This window comes from Nilaparvata lugens, chromosome 2, assembly GCF_014356525.2.
Source record: "Nilaparvata lugens isolate BPH chromosome 2, ASM1435652v1, whole genome shotgun sequence".
Taxonomy (NCBI): domain Eukaryota; kingdom Metazoa; phylum Arthropoda; class Insecta; order Hemiptera; family Delphacidae; genus Nilaparvata; species Nilaparvata lugens.
This window is the reverse complement of record NC_052505.1, coordinates 47,070,570-47,090,989: the sequence shown is the minus strand read 5'-3', so window position 1 is coordinate 47,090,989 and position 20,420 is coordinate 47,070,570. Positions and strand designations below refer to the sequence as shown.

At 35.9% G+C, this 20,420-nt stretch overlaps 1 protein-coding gene across 4 annotated transcripts in view; it reads right to left on the bottom strand.

The window, feature by feature from the left end:
- The window catches only part of LOC111052995 (neural cell adhesion molecule 1), a 522,721-nt gene that overhangs the window by 70,726 nt on the left and 431,575 nt on the right, over positions 1-20,420 (bottom strand). For all 4 annotated transcript variants that reach the window (XM_039421336.1, XM_039421337.1, XM_039421338.1 and 1 more), the window contains 2 exons: positions 14,124-14,281; positions 3,175-3,336 (listed from right to left, as the gene is read on the bottom strand). In XM_039421336.1, the coding sequence (XP_039277270.1) occupies positions 3,175-3,336; positions 14,124-14,281 (320 nt within the window). The remainder of the gene's footprint in view (positions 1-3,174; positions 3,337-14,123; positions 14,282-20,420) is intronic.

The following is a 20,420-nucleotide window of genomic DNA, read 5'->3' as shown; positions in this document are numbered from 1 at the left end:
GTAATATACCATCACTCCTATCAGTATTTTTTGTGCAAAAAGTAAAGCGTTTAAAATTTGATTTATACAGTATATACCCCCTACCCCGCAACAGCTGAGCCTATATTGTGGCTTGCTATTGGCAATAGCGAAATATAATGATCTTAGAATATTACTAGGGCAAATGAATTCCAATAATTGAATTTACAAAGCATCATATTCAGGTGCTTCTTCGGCGATTGTATGTGAACCTTCCAATTGCATTTATCATGAATAGATACTTGATACTTGATATCCCGCACCTGATCTATCTTTACACAAGAAATAGCTTACATGTATTATTATGGTTTGATAAGCAGACATTACATTTGAATAGTAAGGAAACCAGTAGGATGATGGGCTCTGGGTTGCAATATATCAATTTCATTCCACAATACAAAAGAACCGTATCATCCACAAAACAAGTTACTATCTCATTCAAATTACTCGAGCATAATGTATTTATATACTCTAGGAATAGAATTGGTCCCAAAACTGAACTCTAGGAGAATCCCACATGAGAATGTCGAGTAAGAGCTCAGAACATTCTTAACCCGAACATTGACTTCAGTCTACCAAGGAGTTTCTGAACCAGTTTACAGCAATATCTCTTATTCCAGCCCACTTCCAGAATCTGTGCAGAAGGATGGTCCACAGAGTTAGAAGCTTTAGTTATAAACAGGCTCAACACACAGGCAATAGGGCGGCAATGCGATAGTCTGAGTTGTATTGTATACTACTTGTATGTATTGTATACAAATTGTGATCAGCTTATGAGATGTCCATTAGTAACTTACTGACATTAAGACGCAATATTGGCTCGAAATAAGCAAATCATTAATGTAGGAAAGTGTAAATGATCAATTATTATTCATTGACTTGCCTTTTATTAGATAGAATGTTATCAAATAACAAGTAGATTCATATTTTTGGTGTGCAGTATGGAATTAAGGAGAGAGTCATTTTTGTTGTTAGTTAAAATTGTTTGTTAATTCAGTTCCAGCGTAATGAATGCTATTGTTAATGAGAAATCGTTCGAATCAACTAGAATTCATCCACCGAATATATCAATATCCTCACTCACTCGCATTACTGAATTCTGGAATGTATGAATAAACTTGAATCGACCAAGTAATTGTATGTATCCACGATACAGGACTACAGATTCATATAATCTGTAATACTGTGAAATCATTCAAGCTCTTCTGCATTGATCGTGAATGATAAATGAATCACAATGGTTTTCTGGGAAAGATTTGTCAATATATAATCATTCGCAAGGGCAGCAGTTTACATTTATTTATTTGAACTTTATTATATCTTGAGTTCTCAATTATCAAGCTTTCAAAAATATCAGTAATACTGGAATACAGATCACTACCAACAATGTTCGAAGTATTGGTCTTTGCCAGAATGCAATTGTAGAGGAACGTATGAAATCAATAATTTATCATTTATCCAATAATCTTGAAGTTCACAAATAGCTTTTATTGTGTGATTCACTTGTGGACCCATCACTTTCAATAAACTTGTTTCACTAAAATTATTTATCATTCTCCCTCTAGTTCAACCCACACAACCAGCAATCCATCTACGTCTGAAATGTGTTCACCACTCAATTAAGGCAATAGTGCTGCAATGCAATAGTCTGAGTTGTATTGCATAATTATTTAATGGAACCGTCTGAAAGCTATTCGGGAAGGCACCTTCAACCAACTCAAACATGGTCCAAGTAAGTTTGGGTGAAGCAGGACTGAATTCCGTTTACTATCTCATTCGGGCACAACTTACCAACTTTGCAAGTTTACTTTTAAGAGTGAGATGGGAGATGAGTGTGTTGAGCGGCTGCCGCCGATGTTTGCAAGCTTGCAATTCGTTGAGAGTGTCGTAAATCTTGAGCGCGTCTGTGATGGTAGTTCAAGCAGCTCGTAAAATATTAAAAGTGTCGATTTGAAGTTCGCGCCGCTCACTGAACAGAGGAGCGCGAGGCATGAGCTGGTAATCCACGCTTCGGTATTTGCATCCTGCTACAATAAATAAAATATGAGGTCGTAGACGAGTAGTGGTGGAGGGGTGAGGGAGTTTTCTTACCGGCAGATGGAGGCTTCACTCAGCTGCGTGCGTGTATATTACCTGCTCTAATGAAATCGGGGTTCTCTGATATTGAGATGCTGCGTCTATTTTTTCTCACTAGCTATAATGTATTTACTGTATATACAACAAAGTTCAAAGAAATATTTACTTACTTGATGATACAACAAACCACTTATATATATATCTACGTAACTATTGTGAGATTTACTAGGAACTGTCAGCATTGGTCGAATGGCGAATATTTATGTCATTCATAAGGAATGCTTCATTCATTGATCTGTACTTGCATCACTTTAACCACTTCCCAATTGAATCATTCATTCATTTGTTTTCATCTTCAGTTTCTGTCTACCAGAACTGCATCTAAACTTACCAGCGCCAGATTTGAAGTGTAGTTGAACGTTCTACCACATTACAATCTATTCCCCTCAGTTACGTTATGTTATAGTTCAGTTTTGAACTATTTTGATGTACGATGAATAACCAGCATGAACTCGAACAATCAGAAATCATGAGAACAAATCCATGTATGTCATTCAATCATCAGTGCTGAGCAAGTTTTAGTAACTACTTGTAATAATTATAGACAAAACTATACTAGATCATTCATTCTATACTCCTATGTACAAGTTTTCTCCATTCCATAAATGCGTAGTATCCAGTATTAAGTATTAAATATCATACCAGCATACAATACATATTTATCATAATGTATAAATCTCTATAAATCATAATAAAAATCTCTTAGCTACTCTGTTGAATTCAAGGAAATTGATCATGTTCCTATGTTTTAGATCTTACTCACAGCGCCTCTGTTATATTTGGGGAGAATATTCAAAATCCATGTTCCTATTATAACAATATAAATTCTGTACTTTCCGGTTGTATGCTTTTTTACATACAAATAGAAAGATCCGTAGAGAAAATTAGTTGTGATCATTGTAACATAAGCTTTCAGTTCGACATCAATGCAGAGCTTGAATCAATGGATAGGAAGGATGATGTACTGGTATATTGGTGCAGTAACGTGATATGAATGTTATGTGTGTGTTGCGCTCTCACCTGGCACTCGTAAGTTCCGTTATCTCTTTTCTGGACGTATTTGATCTGAAGAGTCCAGTCATCCGAGCCCTCAGCATGCAGCACTTGGAAGCGTTCGTCGTTTGTGTAGGTGAACATGCCTGACGTCAAAATGTGCCAGTCTCGCCTTCTCACCCATGAAATCTGCGCAAAAATGAATAACATTAGAAGGGGAGACTCCTATGTAACTGTAACTATCCTCTAGAATTCCCCATACGTTAATTGAGTTCATATGAATTAATTCATTATCAAAATGATAAATGTTACAACAAAATTAATTCCCGCATATTGAGCTTTCATCATGCTTTTTATACAATAGTGAATTGAATGAATAAAGAGTTGAAGTGGTTTTTCGTTTAATGCGTATTGATTCGACGACTGTGAAAGAATACTTTGTAGGTTTCAGGAATATTCACATTTTCGCAGGCTGCCGTGATCACTCCCATCAGAGCCAAAAGTATTCAGTAGTCGTCGAGTGATGACTCATAACCAAATCTCACTATAACACTCTACAGTAGGCCTACTTGATTATCAAAATCAGTTTATAATGCACAACAATGTAACTCCTACATTTTTGTATAGTGCTTAATTTTGATGGTAAAATGCAACTCCATTCTATCATTGCACGAATTAATCAATAAGTGGATGGAAGAATTCACCTGGAATGGAATTATGATATTTTTTCAACTAGCTCCTGGTTCCCAATACATAATTATTTTTTTCTACAACTGCGCGTAAAGAAAGAATTTACACACTCAATTCTCCTCGTAAAACAGCTTATTTCTGAGGAGAATCTCCTTTTTTGCTTGCTAACCATCCGCGCATGCGCAGTAGATTTACTTTACGCTCCCAAATCATTCGCGCATGTGCAGAAGAGTTTATTTATGCTCCCTAATCAGCTGATTGTAAGCAGCTCGCCAAAAAGTCAGATCTTAACTTAAAAAGTCGGTAATTGTAACTCCGCCGATATAAGTAATTTAAGAGGTTTGGGCAGTTGTAGAAAAAATTTTGTATGTAATTCTCGCGTAATGCTTCTTTATCACTCTTGCAAAATTATCACGCTCCACTTCGCGTCGCATGATAACTGTTTTGCGCGAGCGATAAAGTCGCGCATTAAGCTCTTAATACATAAATAGCTATTATATTAGTCCAATCAATATAAACATTAAAGGGAGGATGTACTTGCAATTATAGCTCTGATTTCCCAATATATTATTGTTTGGTTACATAATATGTATTATATTATATTATAAGAGAAGTCCAGAACCAATATTCTCATGCCAAATTCCTTTGTGCTAGATACAAGATGACCCAAAGACCTCCTATTCTCGGTTCAGGTTCCAGTTTTCAGCTCTTTTCGCCGAGATAATTCCTTGAACAGAAAACTTCTTCTTGATTTTTTAGATTTTGAAATTTGATATCATTTGCAGCTCTTTATCATCAATGAGTACTGAGTTCTTCTTCTATTAGTGCGTCTCCTATCGGAGGTTCGCTATCAGCACAGCAATCCGGATCTTATTCACTGCCGCTCGAAACAAGTCTTTGCTGCTGCAGTCAAACCAATCCCTCAAATTGTTAAGCCAGGAAACACGTCGCCTTCCAACACTCCTTTTTCCGCTGATTTTTCCTTGAACTATATTCTGCAGGGTTATATATTTGTGGCTTCTCATTAGATGTCCAAGATACAGGAGTTTTCTCTTTTTTATGGTGTAAACAATTTCACATTGTTTCTTTATTTTCCCTAGGACTTCCATGTTGGTGACTCTATCCGTCCACAGTATCCGCCACATCCTGCGGTAGCACCACATCTCAAAGGCTTCCAACTAATTCATATGGCTCTTTTTGAGGGTCCATGATTCCATCCCATACAAGAGAGTGGAAAACACGTGACATCCTCATTTTCAATTCTATATTTATCTCCGGGCTCATGAACAATTTTTTCATTTTTACAAATGTCAATCTGGCCATCTCAATCCTTTTTCTTATCTCTCCCGTCGAATCCCCACTTTCCTCTACCCACGTCCCCAGATACTTATACTTATACAGATACTTATGGACCCTCTCTATGGCTGTACCGTCCACCATTAGGTTTGTCTGAATTTGTCTATTTAAGGCTTTCCTGACCACCATTAATTTGGTTTTCTTTAGATTCAATTTCAAACCAAATTCACCATACATGTCATGCAATTTTTGGATCAATCTTTGCATATCCTCCATATTGCTTGTCAACAAGACAGTGTCATCAGCATACCCTATATTATTTATGGCTTCTCCATTTATTATTATGCCCGCAAACTCCTCCTCCAAGACTTCATTGAAGATAGCTTGGCTGTAGACATTAAAAAGGAGTGGAGACAAAATACAGCCCTGTCTTACCCCTCGGCGGATCTCGATTTCCTCGGTCAATCGATTCTCTATTCTTGCAGCCGCCTTCTGACCCCAATAAAGATTGCTGATTATTTTTATATCGCCCGCATCAATGCCCTTGTTGTCGAGCAACCTGTACATCACTCCATGCCTTACCTTGTCAAATGCCTTTCCAAAATCTATGAAACAGGCATAAACGTCTTGATTCATGTCTAGGCATCTCTGGAAAAGCACATTAACCCCAAAGAGAGCCTCTCTTGTTCCGAGCCCTTCTCGAAACCCAAATTGGGTATTGCTTATCCCTTCCTCAAGTTTTCTATATATTCTTTCGTGTATAATTTTTAGAAACAACTCTAGGGTATGGCTCATAAGTGCAATAGATCTATAATCAGTTCACTCCCTTGGGTTAGGTTTCTTAGGAATGAGTACAAAAGTGGAGATCAACCATTGTGAGGGGATTTCTCCCTTCTCATAAATATAATTATTAAAGAGGTTCACAAGAATATCAATTACATCTTCATCAAAGAGCTTGATGATCTCTTACTACTTAGTATTGAGTTATCTCTTAGTACTGAGTTAGAACGTTTCAAAAAAATAATTCCAATGAAAAAATAATTTTGATGAATCTCTTGTTTTTAATCAACAATATCCTTCTATTGTCACGATTCAAATGTATAATGCAAATCCCTCTGGGCGTGATTCTGTGCTCTACAACTTGAGACGAGATAGAGCGCTTCATCTCATATGGATTTCCAGGTGGGCCCTACACCTTAAACAACTCTCCATGTATTTTGAAAGAAACCTGGAGGGACGTGAATATATTAAAGGCTCAGAGGTACAAGCAATATGAAGAAATCAAATTAGATCCAAGCAATACAAGATACTATCAGATAGAATAATTATTGAAACAGCCTCCGGCTAGAAGGGATATGAAGCATAGAGAGATGGAGGGAGATGGACAACCAGTTCAGCCAATTGGAGTGATGAACTAGGTCATAGGATCATAGAATCGCGGTTGCCTAGTTGACAATCGGACTTAGTCGATGTAGTGCTTTCAAAGAGGAAATCCCTCTAGGTATGCATATTATGATGTGTTGAACACTCACCTTCTTTTCCCTGCTCCGAATATTTTAATAAGACAATAATACTTGTAGGCTCCAGGTAATGTAATCAATTTAATTATATAATGAGAGTGTATCTCGTACTAATTCAATGATAAACTTCTGTTTCGAAGAACACAAAACAAAACTGATCGCTCTCTGAGTGCACTCACCACTAATACAGTTAAAGTGACTCCTTCAACGATTCATTTTTTCCACTCTAGAATGTTGGTTCATGGAAATACTAGTGGATAAACTAGAAGCTAAGAAATCATTGAATATGAAAAAAAAGGAATTTGATGTCAACTGATTGTCAGCGTTCCAATCTTCTAGTACTCATTTGTACTGAATAGTACTACAAGCAGATCTTGTCAAACAAAAGGTTTAGTAAGTCACAGACAGATGACATCAAGTACACATTCATTCTCCCTTTTGTATTCACCGTCAACAATTGAAATGATCCGAATTGTATCGTTCAATGATCTTTTTTAACGGTACTCGATGCTTTGCGCGCTTATTCTGTGTGATTAATGACACATCAGAAGCAGACCTCTGGCTTTGGGCACCACCATTATTGATCTGTTAATCAATCACATCCTCTTTGTGATAAACAGGTAGGACTGTTCTAATTGAGATCCCACCCCAGCCCATTATTGCATTATATCAAGCATATATACTGTTTTCAATGGGGACTATAAATTGTGCTTTTCTCATCCTCACCTCATCATGCCCCCATTCTATCGGTGCTGTCATCAATGCTTACAGGATATCAATTACAAATAACAATAATGCATTGACAGAACGTGTTCGATACTTGACTTTACATACAATACTCAGATTGCAAATCTAATTACAATGTTATAACAAGAAGACGTGGCTTGAATAATTAATGGAGTTGATCGCATATTACATTACATCTAGATCTTGAATGAGCAATAAACGTTATTGAATGCAGTTGCAACAGCTTCTAGTTGACACCCTAGTTCTAGTTCTACCCTCTGTAACACCTGTAGATGTTATGATTATTGTTATCCCATGTAGGGTCTTGTTTTACAAACCGGTCTAATCACTGTTCAGGTGTAGTAGACATTATAATAACATTGTATATGCTCTGATATAACACTTGATTACATGGTTTTAAAAGTTACCAGGAATTCCTTTCTGATGAATCATGTTTCATTATCCGAAAACTTACATGAATTATGTATGCATTAACAGGTTAAATGAGACATTTCTCTTCAATACTGAATATTCATCCTTATGTTCCAGTATGTAACATCTTATGTAAGATAACATAGTTTGATAAACGGTGTAACTTGATTTTTCACAACTGGTAACATGTCCCAATTTTTATTTTTTGACTAAATTTTTATTTATTCTATTCTTTCCTTCTTTGAACACTTCTCTCAATCTTCCAATTTTGTTATCCAATCATGTTTATGTCAACTGCTTGACAGTTTTCAACTCTTCTATTATCTATTTTCACTGAATAATACTGAAGAAATTGAAAAAATTGTGTCATAGGTGATATTTTTTTGAAGAGCTCAAGGTACAACTCTCAAATAAGGAAATTCTACCCAACTTTCCATATATATTCTAGAATAGAATATCCACATTTCGAATTCTTCAAAGCACTACATGCTCCAACTGTCTTGATATTTCATTGCTTGAATTCTAAAATATTCATACATCTCTCTATGGTATTATATAATAATATATATTAGAATATTTCGATTTCGACAGTTATTATTTCACCCATTACAATACTCATGAACAAAGTTCATAGCTCTGACATAATCTGTGAAGTGTCTTGTGAAGAGAAAATGTGGAAGTTATGATGTTGGACATTGAAAGCTGTCTGTTTTCTTAGAAACCGATGATTTGTACGAGAGGGTTGTTGCTTGATCCCTGTTGCAGTAGGCCTATAACTGCTAAAATAGTCCCAGAACAACTATTTCCACTTCGGAAGTACGTCTCATGGTCTATGGTTAGAATACATCACATCACACATTGATGTATGGAGAAACCAATTTCAATACCAAAATCTCAACATTGATAAGTTTTGAGTTGTTTGTGTCACATTTGTTTGTGTATACAATGACGTAATATCGAATGCAGAGTCACTACATGCCTCCATCCTATTGATCAATTTGAATGTGATACAACAACGTACAAGAGAACTCCAGCAGGGCAATTAGTCAGGCATATTCGATAGAAATTAGGGCAGCAGGCAGATGATTAATGATCGTATTGAACGAGCAACACGATTTTTTGCTATAGATTTTGCAATCAGGAAGCATGCCTAATAAATGAATGCTTTTCGAGTCAATCAACATCAAGCCAGATCTCACTCCTTTTTCCCTGTCATATTCACTGCTAATGAAGTTGAAAATGTTTTCATGCACATTGATCACATAATTTGAATATGTGAAGATTCAGAATTTTGTGAAAAACTATTATTGCTGCATCTTAAGTGCTTAACATAGGAATTCCCTGGAGCTTGCTGTACTGAGATTCACTTTAATTGTCAATATTCCTTATAAATGTGATTCAATTCAAATTATTGCTCAAAGATAAATCAAAAGCTCAAGTAACACCAACAATTTTTATTCAATCGATACTGACCGTTTCAAGTTTTTCTACCATACTTTGTATACTGGAAAAAGTTCAGAAATGAAACCCATGATATCTATAGGTCGTTTTTTTAAGCCGATTCTTTGTCAACTCAAGCCGATTACTGTAGACATCTGTCTATTAATGAACAAGCGTTAGCGAGTTCCCACTTTCGACTTACTGAAGGCCAAACCCGTTGCCCGTCTGTTTGTATTTTCTACAAGAGCTTTGGAGAGAATTGATCAATCAGCTTCAAATTTTTCAAATATTCTTTGAACCTTTTTACAGGTCAAGTTCGTTGATCAACTAAATTGACTGACTCCTTTGTCCTTTTTCAGGATATAAAAATAACATTGGAAGTGCCAAGAGAACAATCGATGTGCAGGTTTTGACATTAATTTTCTTCTGAAATTCTGTATAGAAATCATGTATCACATGATCACGTTCCCATAAATAATTAAGCTGAATTTGAAGTCAATTTGGATTCAGGATGGCGGAAAAAGTTTTGAAGCGATAAAAAGGTTTTTTATTTAATTGGAATAGGATCAATTGTCATAATATTATACTTGTATAAGATATATTCAGCTCCATATAATGCTCCATAATAATGCTCACCAACTCTGTATAATTACAAGTTGCGGATTTCAGAGATCAATACTACAGTTCATGAGGGAGTTTTTCAACCCAGGGGGTCGCTAGCTACTCTTTTGACTGGGTAAGAGTGTGAAAAAGGCACAGGATGAGAGACTACCAGCGTCACATAGCTTTACGAAAAATAACTACTAGTACTATCGGCTTAATTCAACATTTAAAGTTGGAACATGAACGCCCTATACCTTGTGTTATCTCTACTCTATTATTTTTACTCTATTAATAAAAGAGAATTCATATTTCATGTAATGGATATAATCAGAAACTAAGAGAAAGAGCAGTAGTTGTATGAGTAGCTGCAGCTCTACAAAAACTTGAACCTGTAAAATAATAGTTTATTAACATCATGAGGTTGATTGAAGTTTACAACCTTGAAATGCATTGCTATCACTGCTCTAGTCATTCATTGTTTTCAAAACCGCCAGAAATGAGTTTCATCATTTTTGAAAACGCCGAATGAAGATATAATTTTTCTACAACTGCTCGTAAAACACTTCTTTTCGTTCTGAAAAATCATTATAAAATTGCTGATAGTAGAATGTCGTATTAAATTTTCATAATTCCAGCATCTAATCCAGTGCTTCAGATATCCTAAGGTACCTTGGAATCAGAATATTTGGGTCTGTTTCAATCTTCACGAACTTGCCCACGAAGCCAAATTGAATTCCCGACATAATAGGCCCTTCCACTGTATAAAATAATGTTCAATCAAGATGCAATTAAAAATATGGATGGCCAATATTCGAAAAGAGTAGATGGAATGCAGAGATTCGCGAGAGGATGATTGGAGGGATAAGGATCGATGGTGGAGGGGATGCGTAAAGTGACTCTGATGAGAGACTCGCAAAAACTTGAGAAAATCATTTGTGAATAATTTGTTATATTTGAGCTTCAGTGTATATTATGTCAACTGTGAATTACTGTCGACTTTAACATTCATCGGTATCGTGATCGCGTTGGTCACTTGTCCCTGGTATGTGCTGTCATATAGACCTAATGGGTGGGTATCTATCGATACCGAAATCTACACCGCGAACCGCGACTTCCTCGTTTAACATGAAAAAGATAGAGTATTCTAAGTTCGACTTGTTCAGAATAAAATAGGATTGGTTTGATGGTTACGGTTGGAGATGTTCAGTTATAAACAGGAAACAGTAACTATATAGTTAGGAAAATGGCTAACTTATGCACTACATTTAATTAGTGGAGAAATGTTTCGTGATAGTGAAAAGTAGTGAAATTGAACAAGTGTGGAATGTTCTAAGCTTCCAAAAAGCATTATTATTATTATTCAAACATAGTTTGCAGTTTGTAAAATGACTACGCCGCGTCGGTGGAGATTGATATTTGAAATGGTTAAAAATTCCAGATGAAGCACGTATACGAAAAGTGCTTTTATGGATCTGGATTATGAGAAAACTTGAAAGTACCTCATGAAACACGTTCCAAGTGGGCTGCTCAGTCTACATGCTAGCACATGCGTGGTGAAGGTTCACTATAAAGAGTGTCGGAGAAGGGAAATGTGTTGAAATTCATGTGTGCTTCTATTTTTCCCGTATCATAACCTCCACTTGACGCCCTTTGTTGATGGTGTGACTCAAGTTGTATGATCATAAATACTTTGTCATTCCCTACCGAGTTTTGTGTGCTACATACAATGAGATTGTGTTTGAAAATGTAATTTCCTGAATGCAGCTCTATAATAAAATAGTTTGGCACGCATTTACCTGAAGTATACATAAAAGAAGGCTGGTTTGAACAATGCTTGGAGGCGTGGCTTCTTATTCGCTGTATAAAGTATACAAACACATAGCATAGCTCCAACTTCAATTTGAATAATGAGATAAGATGGTTGAACAACATGATTGAGAGAAACTTTATAACGATTAAACACTAACAGGACCTAGCATTATAGTTTTAGACTGACCTCAAGTTTGATATCCAATCTTATTAAATGGTTTCAAGATTGGAAGAATTGAACCTATTTTGATGTTGTTTGATTCCTAAGGCAGGGCTGTATCCAATTCTGAATCAAGCAGTTGAGAAGCTTATTTCTGACAATACAATACATTATAGAGAGAGAAGCTTGGAACACAATTTTCAACTTCACAGCTCTTTTAAGGATAGTAAGAGGATTAACATATCAAGAGTCCTCACTCCTACCCCCTGTGCTAAAGGGGTGGGGGTGGTTTGAAAGTACCATTTTTTCACATATATCTCGGAAAATATACATTTTATGAACATTTGTATTTCGTGCAAAATTGAAGCTTATAAAATTACCAACAAGTTTTGTCTTTCACATTTTTCCATATCTCTCATTGTTTCTGAGATATCCGCTCTTGAATGTGAGACATTTTTTGAAAAAAAAACTTCTGCCTCCAATTTTTTCATTTTTTCGGCCTTATAATTTTTGAACGATTGATGAAAAAAATCCGTGCTGATCATGAGCTGATAGAGCATCAAACTATCTTAAATTTTATGTAGCTTTTCACTATTTTACGCATTTCCCTACGACTGTTGCAGCAGTTTTAGTGTTGAGAGTGAAATTTTCTGTTCAGCAACAATAGATCAGTTGACAATGAAATTTTGGAGGGAATGTATGGAACACAATTTTTGACTTCGCAGCTTTGTTGAGACTAGTTTGGAGGTGAGAATATCAAAATTCTCAACCCCTACATCATGTGTTGAAGGGATGAGGGTGGTTTGAAAGCTTCTTTTTTCACTTATTACTTACATGCTTATATCCAGGAAACAATGTGTTCAATTGACATAATCAACGACATAAAAATGAAGCCTAATAAATTTCCTACAAGTTTCGTAGTGTTGAGGTTTTCGATGAATCCGATACTTTTCGAGATATTCATGTCTAAAGTGATGAATTCTCGAAAAACCAGATTTTCTTTCATTTTTTCGCTCTTTCAAGTCCTATAATTTTTCAACAATTGATGAAACAAGAATGTACTAATTACGAGATTGTAGAGCATTAAATTATCTTCCAACTCATGTATAATTCGACTATTTCACGCATTCCAATACGACTGTTTAGTTCCGCCCCCTGTGTTTAGTTCCGCAGACGTTCCAATAGGTCCTCAATATGAATGTTCATACTGAAGCACACTGCCAATTTATGATTACAGAATAGTGTGATATTCGAAGAAATTCACTTGTTGCAAATCTTGAGATTTACACTCAAAACTAAAACTGCTGCAACAGTCGTATTGGAATGCGTGAAATGGTCGAATTATACATGAAATGAAAGATAATTTGATGCTCTGAAATCTCGTAATCAACACATTTTCGTTTCATCAATAATTTTTGAAGAGTTATGAGACTTGAAGGAGCGAAAAAATAGAAGAAAACCTGGTTTTTCGAAAATGCATCACTTTTGAACATAAATATCTCGAAAAGTATCGGATTTATCGAAAACCTCAACAGAACAAAACTTTCAGGAACTTTATTAAGCTTCATTTTTATGTTGTTGATTATGTCAATTGAACACATTGTTTCCAAGATATAAGCATGTGAGTAATAAGTGGGAAAAGAAACTTTCAAACCACCCTCATCCCTTCAGCACATGATGTAGGGGTTGGGAATTTTGATATTCTCACCTCCAAACTAGTCTCAACAAAGCTGCAAAGTCAAAAATTAAAAAAAGCACGGATTTTTTTCATCAATCGTTCAAAAATTATAAGGCCGAAAAGATTAAAATATTGGAGGCAGAAGTATTTTCTCAAAAAATGTCTCACCTTCAAGAGCGGATATCTCAGAAACCATGAGAGATATGGAAAAATGTGAATGACAAAAGTTGTTTGCAATTTTGTTAGTATCAATTTTGCACGGAATAGGAATGTTCATAAGATGCATAGTTTCCGAGATATATGCGAAAAATGTAAAAATGGTACTTTCAAACCACCCCCACCCCTTTAGCACAGGGGGTAGGGGTAAGGACTTTTAATATGTTAATCCTCTTACTATCCTTGAAAGAGCTGTGGAGTTGAAAATTGTGTTTCAAACTTATCCCTCTGTAATCTTTCGTTGACTGGACTATATTTGTTGCATCAGAAAAGTGAACTTGGTTTAAAAATTGTCTGTACAAAGCCTACAAGCTATAAAAATGTGAAATCAATCATTGTCACAATGCAAATTCATTCGAAATTCAACTTTCTTAAGAATTGAGATAGTTTAATTTGAAGTTCTTACAGTTCTCTCTCCCAGATTTTTGACTCGACAATGAAGGAAGGCGGTGCCGCCCAGTTGGACTGTGACGTTACTGGAGGTGTTGTTGGTGTCCAATGATGGCTCATTATTTGATAGTTTCTGCAGATCATTCGAATTTGTGTACCACCACTCTTTGCTATCTGAAAAAAAGAAAACATTCGAATAATAGTAGGCTATGATTCTTGAAAATATTCACCAATATACATGCCAATGAAGGAATTACCAAAGCTGCAAAACATTGTTTCCCATGGAATAATTCTATTATATTCATTATCCGCTTTTGTTTGTTCAGAAGGTACCGGAAAGTGATTTATAATATAGTGGGTGTTGATGAAGAAAAAATTGCATCTTTTCTCATTTCAGCAAATGGCTAATGGAGCTTAAAATGGGGAAATTCATCCCTCGAGAAAGAGCCCATAGATGACACCAATTTTCATCGTTTGTTGAGCTAGTCAGCATAGGATTGCCAGCTGTTTTGGAACGGCTAACTCAATTCATTCCAATTAGCTGACTACACCTGAAATGATTATATTGATCGAATAATTATTGCGTAACCCAAACCACTAGAAAATGTTATGATTACGTGAATTTGCGAACACTCTATATTGGAATAGTAATATGGATTTGAGCTTTTGCATGCTGTTTTTCAATTCATGGTTGGGAATGATTATCCGATTTAAATATAATATGACTGATGGTACTGAATTGCTCAATAAATACCAACAATTCTAGCAGAGCAAATACAGGATGTGAGAGAAAATGAATTCTATTCTTCTTCACCTTCCATTTTTGAGTCTCTATTGCTATGCCCTTTTACTTCCCAGAAGAGCCCAATCCCCTGATATCTAAGTATAAATATAATATCAACTCCTAATTTTAGATTGTATTTCTCTTTCAGCTTCCCTTCCAGTGATGCACTGCTTCAATCGCGAATCGTTCTAAATACTTTGTTTACTTATGTAAAAAAAAAAAAAAAATGCTGACTTGATAGTTGCAAAGTGCTGAGAGTGAGGAAGAAGCTGGAGAAGAGTAGTGCAATATTCTCCCCCTTTTCATTTTTGATAGGTCGGCCTGAAGGGCAGAGGCCGGGACTCCCAACTAACTTTTGCTCTTCTCCAAATTGACGCTCTCTATAAACACAGTTCCACCCAGCTGTGTCTTCCTGTAACACGCTTAGCCCTCGGCAACGGCAAAAATACTGCGTCGGGTATCTGGTCACGTGATCAAACTCAGGGCGGCTTCTCTCTCACGCATGTGTACGCCCTATGAATCGAGCACTGTCGCACATTTACTCGACTGCCTTCAACCCAAATAAATATTTGTCTCGCTCATCGAGAGTCTAGATAACAGTGGATAGGTCAATTCGTTACGTGCCGCACATTCTCACACTGCCCGAAAGTTTTGTTTCATTGTAGTTGTAACGTATTTGGATGATCAGAGCAAGTTGAGAGCTCTCGGGGATGAGAGGACAGTGTTTTCACGAACAAAGCAGTACTTCATTTCGCTTCAAACAGCATACTGCATTAATTCATTTTTTCAAAGTGATATTCTGATCTATTCTAATAATTTTCCTAGAGTATGAATAATCCAGCAATGTTTTTTTCAATTTGTTATTTTGCTGATGGACGATATGACAGCGTGAGCTGCAAGAGCTTTCTGTGGATGAGATATCTGTGATGTTTCTGCGGAAATATTTCAGAACTTACCCATGAGTGATGATAGGATGTTCGAGGCCTGAATGTTCGAAGACTGTATTTGAACTATAGGTTGGTTCCATAATGTGAGTTATTTAAACGACATGACTGGAGAACTTGGATGTTCTTGCTAAAGTGATGAAGTGATCACCGATTGATAACCACTTCTTTGGATAGCTATTATTTGAGGCTTTGGATAATGGTCTTACACATCCTCACAATATTTTTATTACAGTGAATTATATAAAATAAGAAATCTCAAAATAAAACTTGTGACGCAAAAACATATTTAACGTCATTGAACTATATCAGTATAACTGTATTCAATTAAAAAAAAAACCGATGGATGGTCTATGCGGATTCCCAACGAATCAAAACCTAATGTTGTGTTGAACACTGAATTAAGAGATTATCATCATCATCATAAAAAATTACTATTGGAGAAAATTATTATAATATTAAGCTGCAAAACATTCAATACGGCTGATTTTCTCGGAGGACCCACCTTAAAATCAGTTAGAGAACACACTGGAGGATATGGGAAAACCTCCAAATCACGAAAATTTCACCCTCCTAGTACCCCTAGAGCCCCCAAAAGTTTTTAAACACATTTGAATCAGCCTCGCACAGGAAATTCGATTGGAGCTTTTCTATTCAGCTCCCGGAGGTAAGCCTAAGATAAGCCGGAGAAAATTTGAAGTTTTCCCAAATACGAAAAATTCTCAGCCAAAACCATGAGTTCGCTGTGAAAAGTGAACATCAAATCTGTTGCATACTACACTGGAAGCAATGGGAAAACTTCCAAACCTTCCCAATTCTGCCCCCGGCTCCCCTGTACTCCCCCAAATATTTGGGACACATATTATTAAATTTGTTTCCCACAAAAAATTCTCACAAGCTTTTTTGTTCAGCTCGTCAAGATAAGTGTATAGCCATAGCTAAATTCCAAACAAATACAAATGGCGACCTGGAAAAGGGAGTTTTCATCGAAAACTTTGTGTGTGTGTGTGCGTGTGTGTGTGTGTGTGTGTGTGTGTGTGTGTGTGTGTGTGTGTGTGTGTGTGTGTGTGTGTGTGTGTGTGTGTGTGTGTGTGTGTGTGTGTGTGTGTGTGTGTGTTGTGTGTGTGTGTGTGTGTTTTAGAGAGATCTAAGTAATGCAACACTCCCCTCCAGCTATTTCCTGGCAGTATTCCAAAGGCTGGCTTCACACTGTTGATTTTTACGTTGGCTAATAGAGACATAGAGAAACAAAACGCTGATTATCAAGAAAGAAGATTTAGTTTGTACTTTATATTTGTTAGTATCGAGAAATTAGTTCAATAAATCGTATACTATCATTAGCAAGTGAGGAATTTCAACAGAAATAACTTACAAGAGTAAAAATTGGTTTTTCAATTTTTTATTTTCTCCAAAAGTACTTAATTTATTCATATTGTATTTTTTATTGTCAAATGATGACTGGATGTCCAACACCCAGTTAAATCTGCTTCCCACAGAGAATATATATCAACATCTTTTTTGTTCGACTTACCAATATCAATCATTATTTATATCCATAGCTTTAAACGTTTTTCTGAAATCCCGTCCACCTACATACTCATAGCCAATAGATTATCAACTTTTGTTTAGAGAAATTTTGTGTTTCATACCTCTCTCCTGAAAGAAAAACGTGCGAAGCGCGAGTATTATATTGTATTTCTATTTCGACAGAGTTGAGTATTAATCATACTAACATGGAAAGCTTTATTAAAATGTTGACTGTCCTAGCAGGAAGAGAATGTCTCTTGCAATATCATGGATTTACATTATTTGAATGCAGTAAATTAATAATTTGGTTATATCTATTATTTCTGATTTTTCTTGGAGTTGTGAAGTATAAATAGTAAGGAAACAAAAAAGGTTTGGGAAAGGGAAGATGTAATGACGGCGAGGGAGAGAGAACAGGAGAGATAGATCAAGCAAGTGTATCATAATTCTCAATTAGTAGATTTCATGTTGAGACTTGGGGGACCAGGTGTGTAAAGGAGATAATAATTAGAGAAACACACCAGTAGACTCTTGTTTATTCGAGCGTAATTACATGACAAGCCTGGTTTCGAGTAGGTTATTACACTGTTGCTGCCACTGCTGCTGCCGCTATGATTTCATCGCCTATTATTCAGAGTGTGATATAGTTGAGGAGATCTTAATTGAAGCTAATAAAACTTTGTTCCCTTCCCGATTACTTACTCATGCTAGACTGCCTCATACTAAGTGCTTCTATGCAGATTGTTTCTGAACGGAATAAGTTACAACACACTCGAAATCTCTGCCTTGCGTCAGTATCCCAATTAAAATTGCGCAGTCTATTGAGTTTTTCAAATTTGTAGTCAGTCTACTTCTTGAAAGTATTACAGCAATAAGTAATCTGAATGAATTTTTATCTCTGACTGCTCTACAAACGAGGATGAAAGAAAAAATGTAGTTTTCAATGCATTCATGTAATGACAGCCGTCATTATTAATAGAAAAAATGGTTTACGATTCAAGGAGTTGATACACGTAATTTGAATAAGATCAATTTCTTATTTAATCATCTCTTTTCCTTGTTTTCCTCCGTTCCAATTCTTCCTAAGAAGACAAATAATATAATATAAATATTTTCAAAGATTGTTTTCCAAGGAATAAATGTTGCGAGAGTTTGACAGAGGAATAATCCGGAAGCATTTTCGTCGCGTTCATTTTTTACCAATGTAATGTTAGAAGCAAAATTTTAATGTTAAAGCCTGTACTCTCACTCAAGTCTGATATGGAATTGAGTATTGATATTCTGTTTTACTATATTGTACAACAGATTAGTTGTAAACGATAATGTTACTGTAACCGCTCCCCGTTCACACCGTTACTGTTACCGCTCATCATTAGCGGAAACTGTTGACGGCATCCACTCTTTAAGGACTGCAAAAATAACAGTTCCAAGAGCCAACCAGCCAACAATGCTCTATTATGAATGACTAGAATGTTATGCATTGAAAGTAACAGGACAATATACCCGAATCATTAAACCCTAATTTTAGCATTAGGGAATCACAGTACAACAATTCACCCTCTGACGTGTCATCAAATTTCGGATTCGAATTCAGCGCCCCAAAATACATACAGTATATAGAAACGCCGAAAAAAATTCTTTCGGGACTGTTTCTTGAAAAATTACCATTTGACTAGACTATGCATTGTTGTACTGTGATTCCCTGATGCAAAAATAGGGGTAATCATCAATACTATTGTAGAGAAGAATAAATTTAATGGGAATAATTAATTGAGAAAACAATATCAACTGTTTGATTATGTACAAAACATGTGAAAAACGACACTAACTTATGCATAAATTTCAAAATGAATGAATGTGAAAAAATGCATAAAAGTGGAAATGATTGTAAATTTGCAGCACTTTTTACCTTTTATTTGATGGAAGATTCAGGAATTCTTTCCAATTACCCAACGTTGAAGCGGATGCTTGGGAAATACTCGAAGTGGTAGTCCACTTGAATGGATGTGCTTCTCCAGTACCTCAACTCTTGTATCGACCATGAGCATTTACCATCATTACAAGGATCTAAGAGAAGATTATTCTTAACTCGAATTTCCCCTTTCAACAATGCAATAAGACTGCTTAGTGTGAGTGGGCGGGAGTAGTCTGAAACGTCTGGGGAATGTTTTCATTACGTTGGCGTGAAATTGAATTTTTGAGTAGCTTTTTAATAAACACTGATGGGCCTCTCAAATGGTGTGAGAAACAGGAGTACTGAAGTGCTCCACTGTGAGGGTGGATTTCCTGTGTTTTGCATGTAACATATTATCGTAAGAGAAGATCACACTGTATAAGAGAAGTGTTGAATTGAGAAGTCATGGTGCAATGCTGATGCTTATAAAATACTTGAAGTGATATCTCCGTGCTTTCATTGTGTCATTTGAATAACTAAATGAATGAATCGCCAAAGTGAGTGAACCAAATCGTTGAAGGGTTATCACCTTCATCGATTAACACAGGCTGAGAATGAAATTGAAATACTGTTATTAAATAAACATTTTTAAACTCAATGGGATGTTATTTGAAGCCAGTTTCCGAGCTCGGAATTCAGCGAGTTCCAGTTGAAATGTTAAATTTGAATTCGAGTTGAGTTCGAGTTGAAATAATAGCCTATTTTGCGTTGGAATAGCGAAAACATTCCAAAAACCTTGTATATACGTCGACGTGCAATTTAAAAAGGAGCATACCTGTCAAATTTCATTAAAATCTATAACCGCGTTTCGCCGTAAATGCTGAACATATAGACATGTGAACAAACTAAAAACATAAATAAACATAAAGAGAAATGCAAAACCGTCGACTCGAATCTTAGACCTCACTTCGCTCGTCAATACATACGGTAGTTCAAAAAGTAGGTTATGTTCCGTACACTTTTGAATTCCAATTTTCAATCTAAACATTTGAAATCAGAAAAGTTCGAATTTAGATTTTTCACAAATCAAATTTAGTAACAAAATAACACACACTGATCACTTGGAACTGCAAAATGATGATTAACTTAGAAAAATGTTGATAT